This window comes from Vigna radiata, chromosome 10, assembly GCF_000741045.1.
Source record: "Vigna radiata var. radiata cultivar VC1973A chromosome 10, Vradiata_ver6, whole genome shotgun sequence".
Lineage (NCBI taxonomy): Eukaryota > Viridiplantae > Streptophyta > Magnoliopsida > Fabales > Fabaceae > Vigna > Vigna radiata.
In genome coordinates this window covers 3,149,037-3,166,911 of record NC_028360.1, presented here as the reverse complement: position 1 = coordinate 3,166,911, position 17,875 = coordinate 3,149,037, and the positions used below count along the sequence as shown (strand labels likewise).

The following is a 17,875-nucleotide window of genomic DNA, read 5'->3' as shown; positions in this document are numbered from 1 at the left end:
AATAGACTCGTCTAATGTGTATTAATAGACTCGTCTAATCTGTTTGTAAAAAAGCATGTCTATTGTCAAACTTGTCTAATGTGTATTGCTAGACTGATATGATCAATTCATTAACAACTCATCTAATCAAAGTATTCCTAAACTTCTCTAATCAACGTATGAAATGACTTGCAAAATATATTTTTTTTATACTTGTCTAATTAGTGTATATACAATCTCATATAATGTGTATTGTTAAACTTGTGTAATATTTTTTGTTACATTCATCTAATAAATGTATGAAAAGATTCGTCTGATGTGTATTCCTAACTCGTTTAATTGGTGCATCGAAAGACTCTTATAATATGTATTGTTAGACTTGTCTCGTCATTATATGGACACACTCATATAATGTGTACCACTAGACTTGTATAATCAGTGAGTGGACAAACTCGTTTAATGTGTATTAATAGATTTGTCTAATCAATGTATGAAAAAACTTGTCTAATGTATTTTATTAAATTCAACTTATCAGTGTATGGACAAATTGGTCTAGTGTTTGTTGAGGCTTTTAATCAATGCTTAGACATTCTTCTAATGAGTATTCTTAAGCTCATGTAATCAATGTATACAATGTCCCATTTAATGGTTTTTGTTATACTTGTCTAATGATTGTATAGACAAACAAACTCCTTTAATGTGTATTCTTTGACTTGTTTAATTAGCGTATTGATAGACCCATTTAATGTTTTTTTATATTTGTTTAATCAATGAATGAAATGACTCGTCTAATTTTTTTAATTATATTCGTCTAATTAGTATATAAACAGACTGTATTTTTTTATTCTAATACAATCAATGTATGGGTAGATTTGTCCAACTTGTACTACTAGACCTTATTAATGTTTTTTGTTATATTCATTAAATTATTGAATATAATGACTCGTCTAATGCTTTTTGCTATACTTGTCTAATTATTATATGGATAGATTCATATGATTATATTCGTCTAATGAATATTTTAGATTTGTTTAATTTTTTATACTCATTTAATTATTTATGGACATAATTATCTAATATGTATTATTAAACTCATCTAATTTTTATATTTGTAGACTTATATAATTAAATATATTTAATGTATATTTTTAGACTCGTTTAATGATAATATAGATAAATTAGTGATATATTTTAAGATAATTAGTTTATTAACTTTTTATCTTTTATTGTGCTGTTACTAAAACGATAAATTAAAAGAATGTAAAACAAAACTTATAATATCAATAAGAATGGTTTTTTTTTTTTACTGTAAATATATTTTTTAAACCTTTGAAGTGAATTATTAAAACGAACAAAATTAAGTTGAGTAACTTTTTTATTACAAGATATATTTTAACCTTTTGAAATAAATTATTAAATAAAATATTTTAATTTATTATGTTATAAATATAGTTTAATACGGAATTATACCTACGTGTCATTAATTCTAATTTTTATTATATAATATCAATTTAGCTTTTGCATTTGATTCTGTGAACAAAACTCAAATTAGACAATTCATTATAAATAATCGAATCTCCTACCATTCAAACTAGTGTTTTTTTAGTATTTTTGTACATACTATAATATAATAATTTTTTAATATTCATAAAAAAAATTGTAAATTTTGTTTAATTTTTTTTTTCTTTATATCACTATACTACAAACATCTCCAATTTCCTTGACTCTAATTTCCTCTCCCTATCTCTTACCCTTTTTTTTTTTCAATCTTTGTTGAAGGTCAAAAATAAGTTTTCATTCCCATCTTACTTTGAACACTCTCTTAGCTTGTCACAATCTTTGTATAAGGCGAAAAACATGTATTGATTCTTATCCTGAAGATGAAAAACAGGTATTCATTTTTACATCTTCATTGCCTTTATTTCTCCAACATTATCATTCTTTATTGAAAACCTGAAGTCCAACAGCACCCAAACTCAAAGTAGCTTTTATCATCCCATTGTTACTTGCATCTGCAGCTGTAAGGCACGTCGTTAATGTTCATTGAAAAATTTTCTGATCATTCAAATTATTTCACCCTTAATCCATATGCTGATTATAGAAGGCATATTCAGAAACATTTAGCTTCAACTCAGCAATTCACCATTGTTCAAACTTGTGATTTGGATTTGTTAAATGAGGTAACATCGTGTAATAGAAACCCGTATTCAGAGGAAGAAGCCCCCTCCCAAATTTCGGGCTTGATTAATAAAACCTTGTGATTTACTTACTCAAATTAATAGATGAGATCAACTAGGAAAACAGCATCTAGGGGTAGCCAACAATTGCTCCCATGCACTAGCTAAAAAGACTAACAAAACTAAAAAAGAAGCTCTCTTAGTACAACATTTACACGGAGATGCTTCTCTCGTTGAAAATTTCAACCCTTGGCCACAACAATCTTGTAAACACATGGAAATCCAATCAGTGCATGGAACAAAATGCTTCAGGCACTAAATCATGCTTCCCTTTAGTCTAACCAGCTTTCGGAATTTCAGTAGTTTAAGGGCCGTCTTCTTGTGCTGTTAAAACAAAAAGCAAATATCGATTCAATTTTTTTTTTTATTTACAAACCATGGGTGTTTTCTCTTAAAAAATCATGACAAAAACAATTGCATTCACGAGAATAAAAATCACGTCTGACACATAAGGACTTACTGCTCAAAATAAACCCTTGCAGCAAGCTCTGGGCTCTCTCTGCCTGCTCTGGAGTTCCAGATATCTGAATAATCTTCTGCGTCACGTCTGGTCTATCCTCTACTAGGGTTACATTGGCTCCTGATAACTGTTACCACGAAAACATTTGTGAATACAAATTATTTATTTCTAGAATAAAATTATAACAATTTCTAGAATCTAAATCAAAAAAATATCGGATTTGTTTTTCATTCTTTAAGTTAAATAATAAAATAAATCTAGCATGATCTAGATACAGTCTACAAGTCAAGTAATGTAAAGAAAAAAATCCTTTCATTGTTGTTCTATGAGTAATTAATTAAATTGCTAGTTCTTTTGTTTAATTTGGTTTGGGGGAGTGGAGAGCTACTCGATTATAAAGAGTAAACATGGACACAAAAGTGAACAACTTGGAATAGGTATGCTTTTTCTAGCACTTAACAATCCATATATCAAAGTAAGGTACTAAAAGATCAAATCAACACACCTCGCTTATTTGGGAAAGCTTGCTTTTGGATTTTGCTATAAGCTTTGGTACTGCATACTCTGGTATAACAACTTCAAGTGTACTCCTTGTGACAAGAGGCACAGCAATCCTAACCAGAAGGTGGGAACATAAAACATTAGAGAGGCACAAGACACAGTACCACGTCCTATTGTAAAATTAGGAAAAACCAGTTACCTATTTAAACCACTAAGCACATCATCGCGGCGATCACTTTCTTTCTGCTTTACTATCTCAGTGCTTGATCCTCCAGTTTCCTTTCGACAAAATATAGAAAAACATTAAAACTTCCTTTTTTTCTTCAAATAGAAAACAACATTATTTAAATTGAAGCCATAACTTTAATTATATGGTTTGGCCACCGAAAATTGAGAACACCCGAGATACAAGACTATACTTAAATAGCCATTGCAAAAATTAAAAAAAAAAAAAATTGCTTGATCGATAGATAACATATGTTCCAAAAATAACTTGCTCTACATTAACAGTATCAGACAAATTCCATTTTTATGATACAACACAACTCCTTATGATAGGAACTTAGGTATTATGGGGTGGTTAAGTCCAAAATTTAGTAAGGAATACTCAGTGGAATATTAAGTTTTTGGTTCACACCCCTTAATAGCCAGCTTTTGAAGGTAGATTCTCGAAGTCCTTGAGTGCTTATCAGTTGGTATCATAACTGATTTCAGTATCTAACTACCTACGGAAGATTCTGATCAATGGGAGAGTATAGTGAAGTGTCATTGAATAAAGTGTCCTAAAGTAAAAGTAGTTGAGAAGTCAACTCTTAGAAAGAGTTCATTGATAGGGAATTTAGTATAATACGAAGCCTAAATCTCACATCAAGTAGTATGGTCGCTTAGAAAAGTGTTTAAGTATATGGTTCTTCCCCTTAATATTTAGCTTTTGAGGGCGGGTTTTCAAGTGCGTAACAGTAAAAAATATACAGTATGAGAACAGAACCTCATCCCCATCCCAAACAAAGAAAAAGGGTATACCACCCATGAAAAAAATTCCCCATTACTGGTTAAAATAAGAAATTTTCATGGAACAGAAAAAAATAACTTTTTTAATTCCTGTGCTCAAAAGTTATTTTCAGAGAAGACAAGAAACATAAAATAAAAATGCTAATCATTTAAATAACAGATAAATAAAGATGATGGGCAATATATTGAAGATAATATGGCAATTTTCATTGCATCAAAGAATACCTTTAATGGAAGGGTTGCGGCAACAGTTTGCATATTTTGATAGGTCGTGAGAGTTTCAGTAACTGGAACTAAATTATTGGAAGAAGATGCCTCCACACCAGGCAATGAAACTTGTGGTACTATGTCCCTTTGAAAGAAATCCCTGTACAAATAACTTCTTAATCTTGATGTCACCTCCACAACAGCATCTCGGGCTGCTTTAATCTCTCCTACAATCTGTAATGCCAATAAAGAAGCAATTGAGAAACGGAGAAAGCAGATTTTGAGTGTCCAGGTCTTTGTTTTAACATTACAGAACAGGAAGGTAAGGCTTTGGATCTATACTGGGTGCATGAGGCTTCTGCCTATCCGGGAATCATGGGAGGGAGCGTAAACATGCCCATAGTGTTACCCCACAAGTGAAGAGGCTTAAGTCACGGGACAATAAGCCTACAATTGTGCCCAAGCTCACTCTCATCTGGATCCTCTCTATATCATGTATGGGAGAATTATTTTAATAATGAAACAGGACCTTCTTTAGTTTGTAAATTTTTGGTAAAGTAGTACACATACACCCAGTATGATGCTTTGAGGAATAACATCTATCATCATTATTAAGTTACACATTTATCATTAACACTTATAGACTACATTTATCAAAGGAATCTGATAGAATATATAAGCCAGCTGTGGGATAAATGACAAACCTGTACAAGTTCATCGGTTTTTGCAACACAGGGAGGTAGCTCGTCTCTGGGCAAAATTTGAACATTAGCACCAGTCAACCTCCTTATTTCTGAAAGTGAAGCATCCTTTCCGTCTAAGCATTCAATTTCACTGGATGGGACAACAAGCCTGGTGGTTATAGTATTGTCTTTATCTAGAATAAGATCGACAATGCGGGTTTGTATATGTAACAAAGCTTCTTGAGCTGGGAACAGCTCATCATCAGGACCCTTGTGTACATAATTAGAAACAATTAGAATTTTAAACATGTGATGTATCATATCTAAGCGGTAATATGTCAACTTGCACCAAAAAAAATATTGAAGTTAAGCAGGGAAAGCATTGTGCCTAGAACACTTGCAACCTGAAATAGTCATCTAAAAAAAATAAGGGAAGAAAAGTACCTCCTCTGAAGTAATGATAACTATCTGTTCATCCGAACCACCAACAGGATCAGTGACCTTAACATCTACACCAACCTCATTCTGAAGGAACTCTACAATTCCACCTGATTCCCCAATTATACGATCAACTCTCTCAACTGGACAGAGTACACGGAAAACCAGTTCCTCCCCATAGTAGCCCTGCACGTCATCGGCAACAGGAGCAGCCCCAGGCTCCATTAAATAATTCATTGCAGAGTGACTATTGTTTCTGCTAGTTGTATTAGAACCTCGTGATCCAAAAGTGGCCCCATCCACAGATGATCTACGAGATCCACTAGTCACATGAGGAATATAATCATTGTCGGGAGAGAAAAATCGCTCTGGTGAATGTACACGTCCATGGAAATGACTACGGTCCCGGTGCTGACTCTCCCTCAACCGTGATGATATATTAGCTATAGCATCCTTTACAGCATTTACATCACCTACTACCTACAGAAAACATCACATAATTGGCAAACCTTCAGTCCATATACTTTTAAAATGTGTAAATTTCCAGATGAATCACACATTTCTATAGAATGGCCAAGCAAAATCATACATCTCCCTATTTCTCATATCAACATCATCAATGAAAGCAGTATAAAAGATGTTATCTTCAAATAGGCATTGTAATGCCTGCTTTCTATTTCAATAAACAAACTAAATTCACGCAAGTATCAAACAATAAATGCATACTCGATCTACCAAGTTCAACAAGATCATCACAGAAGAACAGGATCCACCACTAAATCAAAACATATTACTAAAAAACTTGGGTGAATGCAGCACAAATTCAATGATCCAACATAGAATAAACTCAACCCACAATGCAAAGAAAATTTGCTTTGAACCCCAACATCATTCCTCCTTTCCAGCATTTTGGGTGAAACTTGAAAGTAACCTTAAAAAAGGACAACTTCCAAAGCACTTGAAGCCTCAGCCAAAGTCAGTTACAATCGATGATTTATTACATTAGTTAATTAGTTTACGCGAAGCTGATCAATGAAGGGGTAAATATGCAGAGTGAAACTGAAAAAAAAAACAGTCATTAATATCTTCGGTTCTTGAATTTTAATTAGTATCCTCCAAATTCAGCAAGGGTGGATGAGAGTAACTTGCTCCCTCACAGTCCAAACCGATGTTCAACAAAATTAATGAAGGAGGTTTCGTTTGTCTTTAGAGCTCAGAGCATATCATGCATGCAATCTAAGTATGAGATGAAAAACAGTCCAAGCTTATTTTTTTCTGGTTGGGCACCTGAACAATCTCTTCAGACATGGAAACACAACGCGGAAGGTTGTGATCTCTAGGGAGTATCCTAATCTGCGTCTTGGTTTCCATCCTCATTTGTTCAATAATCTTCCCTCCCTTCCCCAACAAACACCCCACATGCATTCTCGACACCACCAGCCTCGTCGCCACGCGGTCTCTCCCGCCGCCGCCGCCCCTCCCGCCGTACTCTTCCTCCTCCTCTGCCACCCCGAACGCCGCGTCGCTCTCCAGAATCCGCTCGTGGATCAGCAGCAGCGCCTCCTGCGCCGGCGAGAACGTTGGCATTCTCCCCTCGGGGTCTCGCCGGCGCGTGTCCGAAATCTCGATGATCCGCTCCTCATCCCCAGGCATGAGCTCGTGCACGTTGATCCACGCGCCGGTGTGCTGTCTTATGGACTTTATAATGCTGCCGGACTTTCCTATCACGCCGCCGGCCTTCATATCGTGGCACAGAATGCGGTAGCTGGTTGTGACGCTGAGCTGCGAGTCCTGCGCCTTTGCATGACGGGCGCCTCCGCCGCGGTGGCGGTGGTTCCCGGCACCGGCGCTGTAGTGGTGGTTATAGCGCGGCCTGGTCCTGGCCACGGTCTCAGAATCATAGTCTTGGTCATAGTAGTAGTTCCTCTTAGATCTAGAACGTTCCATGGTGTTTGATTGGGTTTTTTCGGAAATTCAAACTTGTTTATGGCTGCGCACGCTTATCCGCAGCAGCAGCAGCAGCTTGGTGAATCTAAATCAACACAATCCAGTTGGCATTGTTTCAAGAAAAATATGGGATTACAGAAATTTTGTTGACTTATTTGATTTTCCAAACTCCATCGCAAACCCTAGAAACAACCCTCCAGTATCTTTCCTTTGCACACTCCAGCAGCAACGTGAGCCAAGTGAGTTATTGCTTCTTTTTTTTTTATATATATATTATTACTATTATTATTAAATAATAATAATACTAATATTGGTTTATATATATATATATATACCTAAAAAAATAGTATGCTATCACTGCCACTCAACTCGACAGTCAAGCTTCAACTCTCAACTGTTCAAGATAAATGTATAAACAAACTTACTTTTAAATATTTGTATATGAAATTTTTTATCAACTAATCAGATACGCTGCTTAATACGTGATTTTAATATAATTAAATTCTATATATAATACTTAAATAAACTATTTTTATCATTTAATTTCTATATACAATGATGTACTCCAGCTAGTTATATAAGTATGACTTTAAAGGTAACTATTACAAAAAATAATAAATTTATTATAAATGATTACGTGATTTCAAATGAAATACAAATAATAATATACTATTATCGATAATTATGGTAAAACTTAAATAATTTTTTTAATGACTGTTTTCTTACCTAATACTAGTATGAAAAAAAAAATCGCATTCCTCTCGATTTTATCTAATATCAATATATATAAAATAAAGTTTGAGCATTAGTTTGTTTAGCTAACTATAGTGTTATTAGGAGTGATTCTCTCATTTCTTGCAAGTAATCCTGTTGTTTATTGGTATTTAGGGTTCTTTTAAATACATGATGGGAAGGATATGATTAATTGTTATATTTTATTTTAATTAGGAGTGAGGGCATGTTTTTATTATATTTTATTTAACACTAATTCTTTGTCTTGTTATGAAGACTGAGTTAGATTTTGAAAAAACATTTTTCACTTATTTCTGGATACACGTGTCATCAAACTCTATGTCTGTTCCTTCTCTGTATGATTCAAAAAGAAATGGAAGACAAAAAAGGAAAATGAAAAAATTGAAGTGAGATGATTTTATAACTTGTATAACAATATAATAATTATAGGAAAAGGTTATATATAATATGAATAGTTGTAGTAAATTAAGTAAAGTCCAGAAAATAAGTACAGTTTAATTTTGTAATTAAAAAAGTAAGTTTTGTAGGAGTTTCTCTTCCAAGATATTAAAAAACTATTTAATATACTTATTTATATTATTTGAGAATTGTTCAAATTTAAATATTTTGTATTATTTTCCTAACATATTTGATGATGAATACTACACTTTATAACTTATTAAGATGAGTTTTGATTAGCTGTAACAATTTAAGTTGATTTACTTTATTTTTGTCTGTTTTACATTTGACTCATAAATATTGAATCGAACTAATCCATTTTACATTTGTAGACTATTTTTTTGAGTTTATTTCACAGATCCACCGACTTCTAGCTTGATCTCCAATAAATAAAAATTTTCAAAAAATTTATATAAATATTGTAACAAATATTCTTGTTTTAATATTTCACATTTCATTGCACTTTGAGAGTCTACTATTAATAATAAAATTAAGTAAGCTAAGAAAATACAATATTTGTGTCATCCGGTTAAAGACATATATAATCAAAACGTCATCATGAATAATAATAGAAAGCAATCAAGAGTAATAAGATTACAGTTATCTTTAAACAGTACTTAGAATTTGAAAATGGAATACTAAAGTTTCTTCCATGAAAATACAAGAAATTAAAACTTAGAACATGATAAGTTCTTCAAAATAAAAGGCTAATCAAGTGAAGCCTAGTGGACTAGACTGTAGTACTGTCATCCCCGTCAAGAGTGGTTTCCAAAGTAATCTCATCGCCATCTACTCTCATCCAAGTGGATGATCATCACAAAAGAAAACAATACAAACAAACAAGGGTGAACTAATTATATAAAAAACATGCAATTATACCAACATGAACATACTAGACTCAACCCAAGTAAAGTATATACAAGCACACTAGTGCAAAAACGCTGTTTAACATCACCCATTAGACGTCGGTTTCGTGAAAAATCGACGTCTCTTACTGCACGGTGGCATTATCGTAAATATATTGGAAACCTAGACGTCAGTTTCGCTGTTAGGCAACGTCTATGACATCATAGACGTCGCATCTGCCAACTATCTGACATCCAATTGCCTGATGTATGTGATAAGACAGTCAATTCGACGTCGGCTAGAAAAAGGCACTAACGTTCAAGTCATTGACAGAAAATCAAACGTCATCCGGTTCAGCTTTAGACGTCGCATAGACGTCAGATCCCCTGAAAACCTGACGACGACTGGGCTACAATTAATGTTGTTCACCTAATTCTCAGGCGCTTAGACGTCAGATAGTCAAACGGCGACGTCTAAGGCCTGTTTGGAAGGTGGGAAGACAAAAATTCTTCAATTTAGACGTCGGCTGGGAGGGGCACCGACGTGAACTACCCTGACAGGAAATCAAACGTCAATCTTTTCAGCTTCTTTGACGTAGAATAGACGAATCCCCTGAAACACCGACGTCTATAGACGTCGGTTTCTGGAGCAACCGACGCCCCATTTCATTTTAAGTAGACCACAGACTCTTATCGCCATTCAGTTTCTGATCGTGTCTTCATCTCTTCTCCTTTTTCTCTGTTTCTCCTCTTCTTTTACTCGCTTGTGCACCTCTACTTTTTATCTCTTGCGGCATTGCATTGTGGTTTCTCATAACGTCATTGTCTTCGTCCTCTCCTTTTTCTCTCTTGCATCCCAGGTACGTGGTTTTTCTTTTATGCTTTACCGTTTAAACTTTCTTTAGTTTTTTATCGATTATCTTGTCGTTCAACTGATTAAAATTTGGCTTTCTTTGTGTTGTGTTTTAGTGCAGTTTTGATCCTTTCTTTGGGTAACATAGTGTAACATTCTCCCTTTGCTGGTTTCCTCACAAGAAGAGTGACGATCTTTTGAGTTTTCTATGGTTTCTCGACCCAAAATGGAACTTGGGTCCTTGTCTAGTTCTCATGTCACCGTAATTTTTTTCTTTTGCGGTTGAATAATGGGAAGTAGTCATGGACCCAGGTTTGGTTTTTGTTTGAAATGTCATAGAAGATTCAAAAGACGCAAGCTTTTTTTTGTGGGGAAACTAGCAAGATGAGAGTGTTGCACTATGCTATCAGAATTCTGGATCAAAGCTGCACTAAAACACAATGCCTTTGTTAGACATCGGTTAGTGCATGGTCCGACGTCTATAAGGAACATAGACGTCGGTTAGTGTCATTTACAACTTCTATATATTCATGTTGACGTCGGTTTAAGCATAGGTGGACGTCTATATGGAGTAATTAGACGTCGATGTGAGTATAAGCAGACGTCTATATAGACGTCAGTCGATATCGTTAACTGACGTCTATATAGACGTCGGTTCGGAGGAATTGCGACGTCCCATAGATGTCACCCATATAGATGTCGGTTGTGAAAGTGACGTTAAAAGCCCAAATTAACCGACGTTAAATAGCGTTTCTGCACTAGTGGCAAGACGATATATACAACACAGATCCTAGCATGTTATCTTCTAGACTTGACTCGTCCAAATTTTAGAATGATAGTCGAGTTATGGCGGGTCATGCACCCGTGTTGGCTTGTGATACTTAGGCTCCCCCGCCTTAGGCTCCCCTGCCCTGAGCTCCCCTACCCTGTCACACTCACGAGGTTAGTCTGTTCCACGTCCTGAAGCATGATGGAAGCCTCCAAGACTAAGACCTCCTGCTACTCCTCACCACATGGTTCAGTCCTCTCTACGTGAGAAGAAAGATCATTGGAGCGTCATGAAAATCCCCAAGACTGAGCTCCTACTTTCATTCTAAAACACTAAGAATTTCACCAAGAGATTCTCCACAGATGGAACTTGGTTTACCACTTGGTTTGTACTTTCATCACTTTGTAATCATATACTTTTTGCCACAATCAACATATACACAATCTCAACAATATACATTACTCACCAATCACAAAACTTATAACATGTTTCGGATATGAGACCTGAGATTAAGCACAACCTCTGCTGCTCCTTCTCCTCTCTTCACCGAACCTCCCTACCTCTCCACCGATCGGACGTGACCTACAAGTTAGCACTCTGACGTCCAAGTCAGCAAAGTCACCTTTAGATTAACAGCAATATATGTTACTTAAAAACTATACCTGGGATATCTCTGTATTTATAGGCTTCAGACCTAGTTAGAAGTCATTAACTACCTGTAACAGCTGATTCATCAATCCCGAATTTCTCGCCCACTAATTAGTGTCGTTACGATCATGACCGAGAAATCCGCATCCCTGATTTATCTAAGATCCTTCCAGTTGCGTGCCTTGTCAACTGACACCACCGTTCGGCCCAACATCCATACCGATCGGCTTCCTAGCCTTCCCGATCATCTATCTGTTTTCTTCATAGGCTACTCACTTACTCACCTTCCTCCCGTTGCCACCCCTTCCTCTTATGGATTCACTCTCTTCCGAAATTGTCTGACCGGCCTCCCCCTTATCTTACCTAACACAACCTCAATACTTTTCTTGCATAGTCTCAATACTATGCATTAACTTATCAAATGCAAAGTTTTACAACACCATATAAAATATTACGACTTCATATTAAATACCACTACAACACATAAAAATATTAAGCTTTTATAATTTTTTTACATACATAATAATTCCTCAATTGCTCGAATTAAATTATGAAAATCACTTTTTCCATCTTTTAACTTATTTTACTAACAAAACTACAAGTATTCCAACTAAAAATTAATCTCATGCCAAACTTAATAGTTTTAACATATATATATATATATAATATAATAATAAATTAACTTAACCCTGTTTCTATACGGTAATATCCATAATATAATAATATGTATAAAAGTTTTATATATTATTATATAAGATACAAAGTTCCGTAATTAATACATATATATATATATATATATGGATCCTTATTTTAAATTCTAAACACACAGTGATTAATTTCCTAAAATTATAACTGACTAGACATTAACACATGATAACTTTATGCATCTATAATAAACTTGTTTTATTTTATTTTTATTCTGGTAGAGATCTTACTTTCCCCCAATTGGTCACCGGAGAGGACTCAGATGTCTGAACACATCAAACTCACCTTCGACGCCAGCACATATGACTAGTCACAACTGACTGGACTAGGCCAGGGCTGCTCTATGATCAGTTATGTGCCAACTTAGGTTTTTAAGGTTCCTCTATCCTACCAATAAAGAAAGACTCTCAACAAGTTCTAATTAATTTATTTAAGTTACCTAAACTAGTCTATTGTACTCTAGACCTCAAATGTCCAATTTTTATATTTTACTTCCTCTCACAAGAGCCTAAAACAATATCTGTGTAACTACTTACTACCCATATCAATGCTATTACAGAATCCTTACTCCAACCTTTTTCAACAAAATCAATTATAGCCAATAACTTATCAAAGTCACATAATAATCAGCACACCACAGTTACACAAATTTCACAGCCTCAACAATTTACAACTCAACATACTCAAAACCAAAAATATAATATAACAGTACACCAAATCTCAATTTATCAAACATGCACATCATATAACTCATAAAAAAAATATAACTAGTTCCCCTTACTTGGGTTTCTCAAAGTACAACTAGTTTGAAGACGTCCTAACGGAGTCTCACCCAGACAGAACACAACAACACCTATAAACCCCATATTGGCGATAGAAAATAATTCTTAGAGTTATGACTTAACATAAATTAGAATGAGGACAACTCTAACTGCATCAAATCAGTAGAACCCCAAACCCTAGGTATCAAAATGGCGGAGGGAAACAGAAAGACCACTTACCGGAATGATATGAAGAAATTGATCGGTTCAAAGTGTAGCTCTTGACGCCGTGTACGCTTAGCCCCCTTCAAACCAAGGATTCAAATTCTAGAGAGAAGGCAAAGCAACTATGTGAAAGAGTTTCTAAAGAGAGAAAGAAAAATAGCTAAATGAAGAATCTGATTTTCAGAAAAGCCCCTTCTAAGTCATGTGCCCTTAATCTTTATGGGCTGGATTGTCTAAACATAAGGCCCCTTAGCCCTTGACTTATTTTCAGGTCCTTATAATATTCGCATAAAATAAATATATCAAAATTAAAATTTCATGAATAAGAAAAGTATAAGAATAAATTATTGTCTGAATTAAAAAAAAAACATGTAAGAATTAGTTAATGTAAATGGAATCAAGCATCAAAGAATAACAAAATAAAAAGTAAGAGAATATTATCTATCTAAAGTAATAAAATACAATAATTTTTTTGTGTCAATTTGTCCCTTCAATAATCTACGCGAACTATAGATTCCGCGAGACAGACCATATCAGTAAATCAAAATACTTTACCTCATGTTACCATTTTTAATTTTCACTTTAAAATCTTATTCTCAAACTTTAGACTAATAAATAATTTTCTCATACACTCAATATTAAACATAAACAACAATTAAATATTTTATCATAAGCAATTTAATCAAGAAAGTAACTATTATGATAATTATATATTTTAAAGGATAATCAATCAAATCAAAACATTCACATTAAACAAAAGGAATATATTTTACAATATATTCTTATAGAAAAAAAAGTCTGAAATGTCCTGATATAAAAACTCTAATATGATTTTATAAACATGTTAATCCCTTAAACTACTTCTTGATGGGTAAGAATTTTTATTTATTTTTTCTTGTTCTAAAATAAAAGGCTAAACATTGAAGACAAATTCTCGCATAAGGTTTGTGATATATTAATTTGGTATGTTCTAAATTGTTGATTGCATCAGATAAATCATATAATAAACTATTTCATAATACATCAAATATTTCCTGACAGATACTATGGTCACTAAGAAAATATTGATTAAATGTAATTCGTCTTATATATTGCTTTCACCATTAAATTAATGAGTTGCATATAACACCAAGTTATTAATATGTTTAATCCGTTACAATTGATAATAAAATATTTAGTTATTATAAGGAATACTAATATTTAAAAAACTAAATTTCAAAATGTATTTTATTGAAAGATCTGTATAAAATTACAATTAATTTTCATAGTATCGTAAATTACTTTAATTAAAATATATCTAAGCACAAGATTAGCATTGGTGAACAAATAATTAGTTATTTTAGCAATTATTGATGAAAGATTAGGAGACATATTTTTTTCTTTACAGATTTTATAGAAGCAGGTTTTTTTTTGTATGTTTCTAAAATTTACTTTTTCATGAAATCCTTCAAAATATTTTTAAATTTATTTCAAGCTTAATTTAATTAAATTTATACTACAAATTCTCATATAATGATAATTAATTAATTCAATATTATATGTAAAATTGACAGAGTAAAATATTTTTATATTACTATTAATCATAGATTCATTTATAGTAAAATAATATGTTTTACATTATTTTATCTTAAATCTCTTATTAATTATAACCTCTAAATAATGCAAATTATAAAGATTAAAAATACATACAAATCAAACTCATAGATAATTAAATACATTGTTTATTTAAAGTCTAAACCTAAACTAAAGACTAAAGAGATTATTATTTTGAGATTGCAGAGAATATTTAAAATGATTAAAAAATTATGAATATTTAAGTCTGTAATAGTTTTTTTTTATTTTTTTTTTATTTTTTTTTTATTTGTAATGGAGTTTAAAAAAAAGTACAGTTTTCTTCTTATAAAGTTTTTTCTTTTAGTTCAGATAAGCAGAACACTCTGGGTTTACTCTCATCCATGTCTATCTCTATCAACTCGTTTACTCTCTCTTCCACTTTACCTGTAATTTATTTCTCTTCCCACTGATAGTATAATTCAATTTATCTTCTGAAATTCGATTTTAAGATACATTTTGTTGTTTGCAGAAGATGGAGTTAAGGGGTGGAAATTCGGGACTCTGGATTAGCTCGCAGGTAAAAGAAATTATTAAAGTTTCAATTTTTGTTTGTGCTCAACTGAACTTGTTTATGGGTTCGTTCGTTTTGCAAGATGATGCCTCAAATGAGAAAGGAGGGTCGTGGGCGACGAGTGTGGAGACGAAGAAAATTGGTATCTTTGCTCCCGATTTCTCTTTCTTACAATTATTGCTTTCCACGATTGCCTCTTACCTGTTTGTCTAAATTCCCAAACTGAAAGAGGTGAAAATGAAGGGGTTTGCTCGTGTCGCTGTACTTGTTTCCCAGTTTAGAAAGTTTTTTCTATATGTAAAGTAACGGTTGTGGGAGTATTGTTGTGCAAAGTGTTAGTTAGATGCTTGAATTTATTTAGCCTAAAGGGTTAGTTAGGAGTGAGATACATTTGTATTTTTGGTTCTCTTGGCCACCAACCTCAATTCGAAGAGTATTGCTTTTAACTGCAACATGATGAGTTTACTCATGGTTGCTCATTTGCTGTAAAATAAGGATTTTAGTCGAACCATTCTGAACTTTTTCTTAGTTAGATGGATGAGAGTTGAGGTTATCATAGACTGATTTATTGCATTGCAGAATTTGAAAGTAGACTGATTGGAAAAGTGAAATAGAATTAGCAGTCTAGATTTTTATGCAATGCATATGATTGCTTGATGTCAACGAAATGACATTTATACGTATGTTACTATTTAAAAACATAATTGTTTGCAAAGGATAACTTCTTTTGTTCATTTCCTGAGGTAAATAAAATCCAATTTAATTTAATTTAATGTAATTTAGTCCATGTCTGTTTCTTTTTATCTTGGTTTCACTGCACACCTGCCTATATCTGTTACATTAGTCTCAACTCTCAATGCATACTCATCTTCTGATCGATCTTGGTGCACATGAAGCTTCTTCCATGCTTTTTAAGTCTGTCAGAATGGTGAATATTATTAACACTTGTAATTGATGCGTTTGGAAAAGCTTATTTTGACTTATGATATAAAGTAATTATGCCACTGTTCAGAAAAGCTTATTTAGACTCATCTTTTGATTGAAGTAATTATGTAAGTGTTTGGGATAACTTATGAAAAGTTAATGATCTGCTCATATTGTTTTTATCTTATTTCAATATACCCTCCAAAATTGATAGATAAAAATAATTTAACTTTATTTTCTCCAATCACATAATAATCTTTATACATAAGTAGTACTTACACGGCAAGTACTTATGCAATAAGGGCTTAATGTTATTGACACACAGTCTTATGTTACTGTTCTGAATGTTTAAGCAAAAGTTCATTTTGTTGCAGATAAAAAAGGATGAGTATATGGAAGCCAAAATGGAGCGCGTTCCTTTTCTGGAGGAGCAGGTAAGGAAGATTAGGGAACAGGGAAAGCTGTTGACGTTGGACATAGAGAGGTTAATGTTATCAGAAGACAACCGTTTCGAATTTGTGAATGAGATAGCAGCTGAGGCCAATGAATACGTTGAGAACAACAGGGATGAGTATGGAGGTGAGAAGAAAGCCATTCTTCATGTTTTGAGCAACCGAATGAACGATGCTGGAATTTATCGGCCAGAGGCATATTATGAGCCTGATCATTTTAAGCCTGGACCCCATCATTTGAGGGAAGAATTTACTTGAGCGCCAAACAAGTGTTGTGTTGCTATCTTAAACTAGGGACAATAATTTACATATTTTCTTCACTTAGCTTAAGCTATGTCCTTCTAAACTAGCTACTGTGTCCATGCAAATCAGAGCCACATTCAAACCCAAATAAAATAGCATGAAAGGGTATTTTTCTACTCATTTCTAAGAGCTTCAAAATGGATTCAAACTAGCATGGGCTGTATCAGGCCAACTGTTATTCTTGAACGAAGAAAAAGATTAACTTTATTTTTTTACCGGAATTGTTTTACTTTGTGTATTGAATTTAAAATTTTATATTATAATATATACATGATGAAACACGAGTTGTAAATTCAATACATTTACATGAATATTTATTATTATTGAGTTCCATCACTTAGACATTTTATCGCAAAAATTTATAATCTATATTAATTTTTTATGATACTTTCACTTTACATAAATCCTTTGTTATTAAGCCGTATCACCACAATTTAATTTTTTTCAATATTAATCATAAATAAACTAGGTGAGAGAAAAAAACAACAAATAATCTTTATAGACCTAACATCACACTTTATCTGATCTTAACCACAACCGCACATCATGTTGAAATAAACAAGCAAGGTATTACAGTTTGACCGGTAAAATATCCAGACATTAGTGTTTGT

At 33.2% G+C, this 17,875-nt stretch overlaps 2 protein-coding genes across 2 annotated transcripts; one reads left to right on the top strand and one right to left on the bottom strand.

The window, feature by feature from the left end:
• Positions 1-2,117: 2,117 nt before the first annotated feature.
• Positions 2,118-7,698, bottom strand: LOC106776173 (RNA-binding KH domain-containing protein RCF3). Its single transcript, XM_014663530.2, has 8 exons — positions 6,804-7,698; positions 5,523-5,996; positions 5,100-5,348; positions 4,414-4,629; positions 3,377-3,456; positions 3,182-3,290; positions 2,677-2,803; positions 2,118-2,540 (listed from the first exon to the last, which is right to left on the bottom strand). The coding sequence occupies exons 1-8, from the start codon at positions 7,461-7,463 to the stop codon at positions 2,521-2,523; spliced, it is 1,935 nt and encodes a 644-aa protein (XP_014519016.1). The 5' UTR covers positions 7,464-7,698; the 3' UTR covers positions 2,118-2,520.
• A 7,662-nt stretch (positions 7,699-15,360) lies between these two features.
• LOC106775296 (protein PLASTID TRANSCRIPTIONALLY ACTIVE 7) lies at positions 15,361-17,479 on the top strand. The gene is made up of 4 exons (XM_014662406.2): positions 15,361-15,460; positions 15,544-15,591; positions 15,668-15,727; positions 16,884-17,479. The coding sequence occupies exons 1-4, from the start codon at positions 15,416-15,418 to the stop codon at positions 17,217-17,219; spliced, it is 489 nt and encodes a 162-aa protein (XP_014517892.1). The 5' UTR covers positions 15,361-15,415; the 3' UTR covers positions 17,220-17,479.
• The last annotated feature ends 396 nt before the right edge of the window (positions 17,480-17,875 follow it).

Bases quoted from the DNA above. Each gene is read 5' to 3' on its own strand.
- LOC106776173 (XM_014663530.2), bottom strand. From the start codon at position 7,463: ATGGAACGTTCTAGATCTAAGAGGAACTACTACTATGACCAAGACTAT. The intron at 4,630-5,099 runs GTTTGTCATTTA...TTGGCATTACAG, and splicing joins AAACCGATGAACTTGTACAG to ATTGTAGGAGAGATTAAAGC. The intron at 3,457-4,413 runs GTATTCTTTGAT...TTTTGTCGAAAG, and splicing joins CCGCAACCCTTCCATTAAAG to GAAACTGGAGGATCAAGCAC.
- LOC106775296 (XM_014662406.2), top strand. From the start codon at position 15,416: ATGTCTATCTCTATCAACTCGTTTACTCTCTCTTCCACTTTACCT. The intron at 15,592-15,667 runs GTAAAAGAAATT...TCGTTTTGCAAG, and splicing joins GACTCTGGATTAGCTCGCAG to ATGATGCCTCAAATGAGAAA. The intron at 15,728-16,883 runs GTATCTTTGCTC...ATTTTGTTGCAG, and splicing joins TGTGGAGACGAAGAAAATTG to ATAAAAAAGGATGAGTATAT.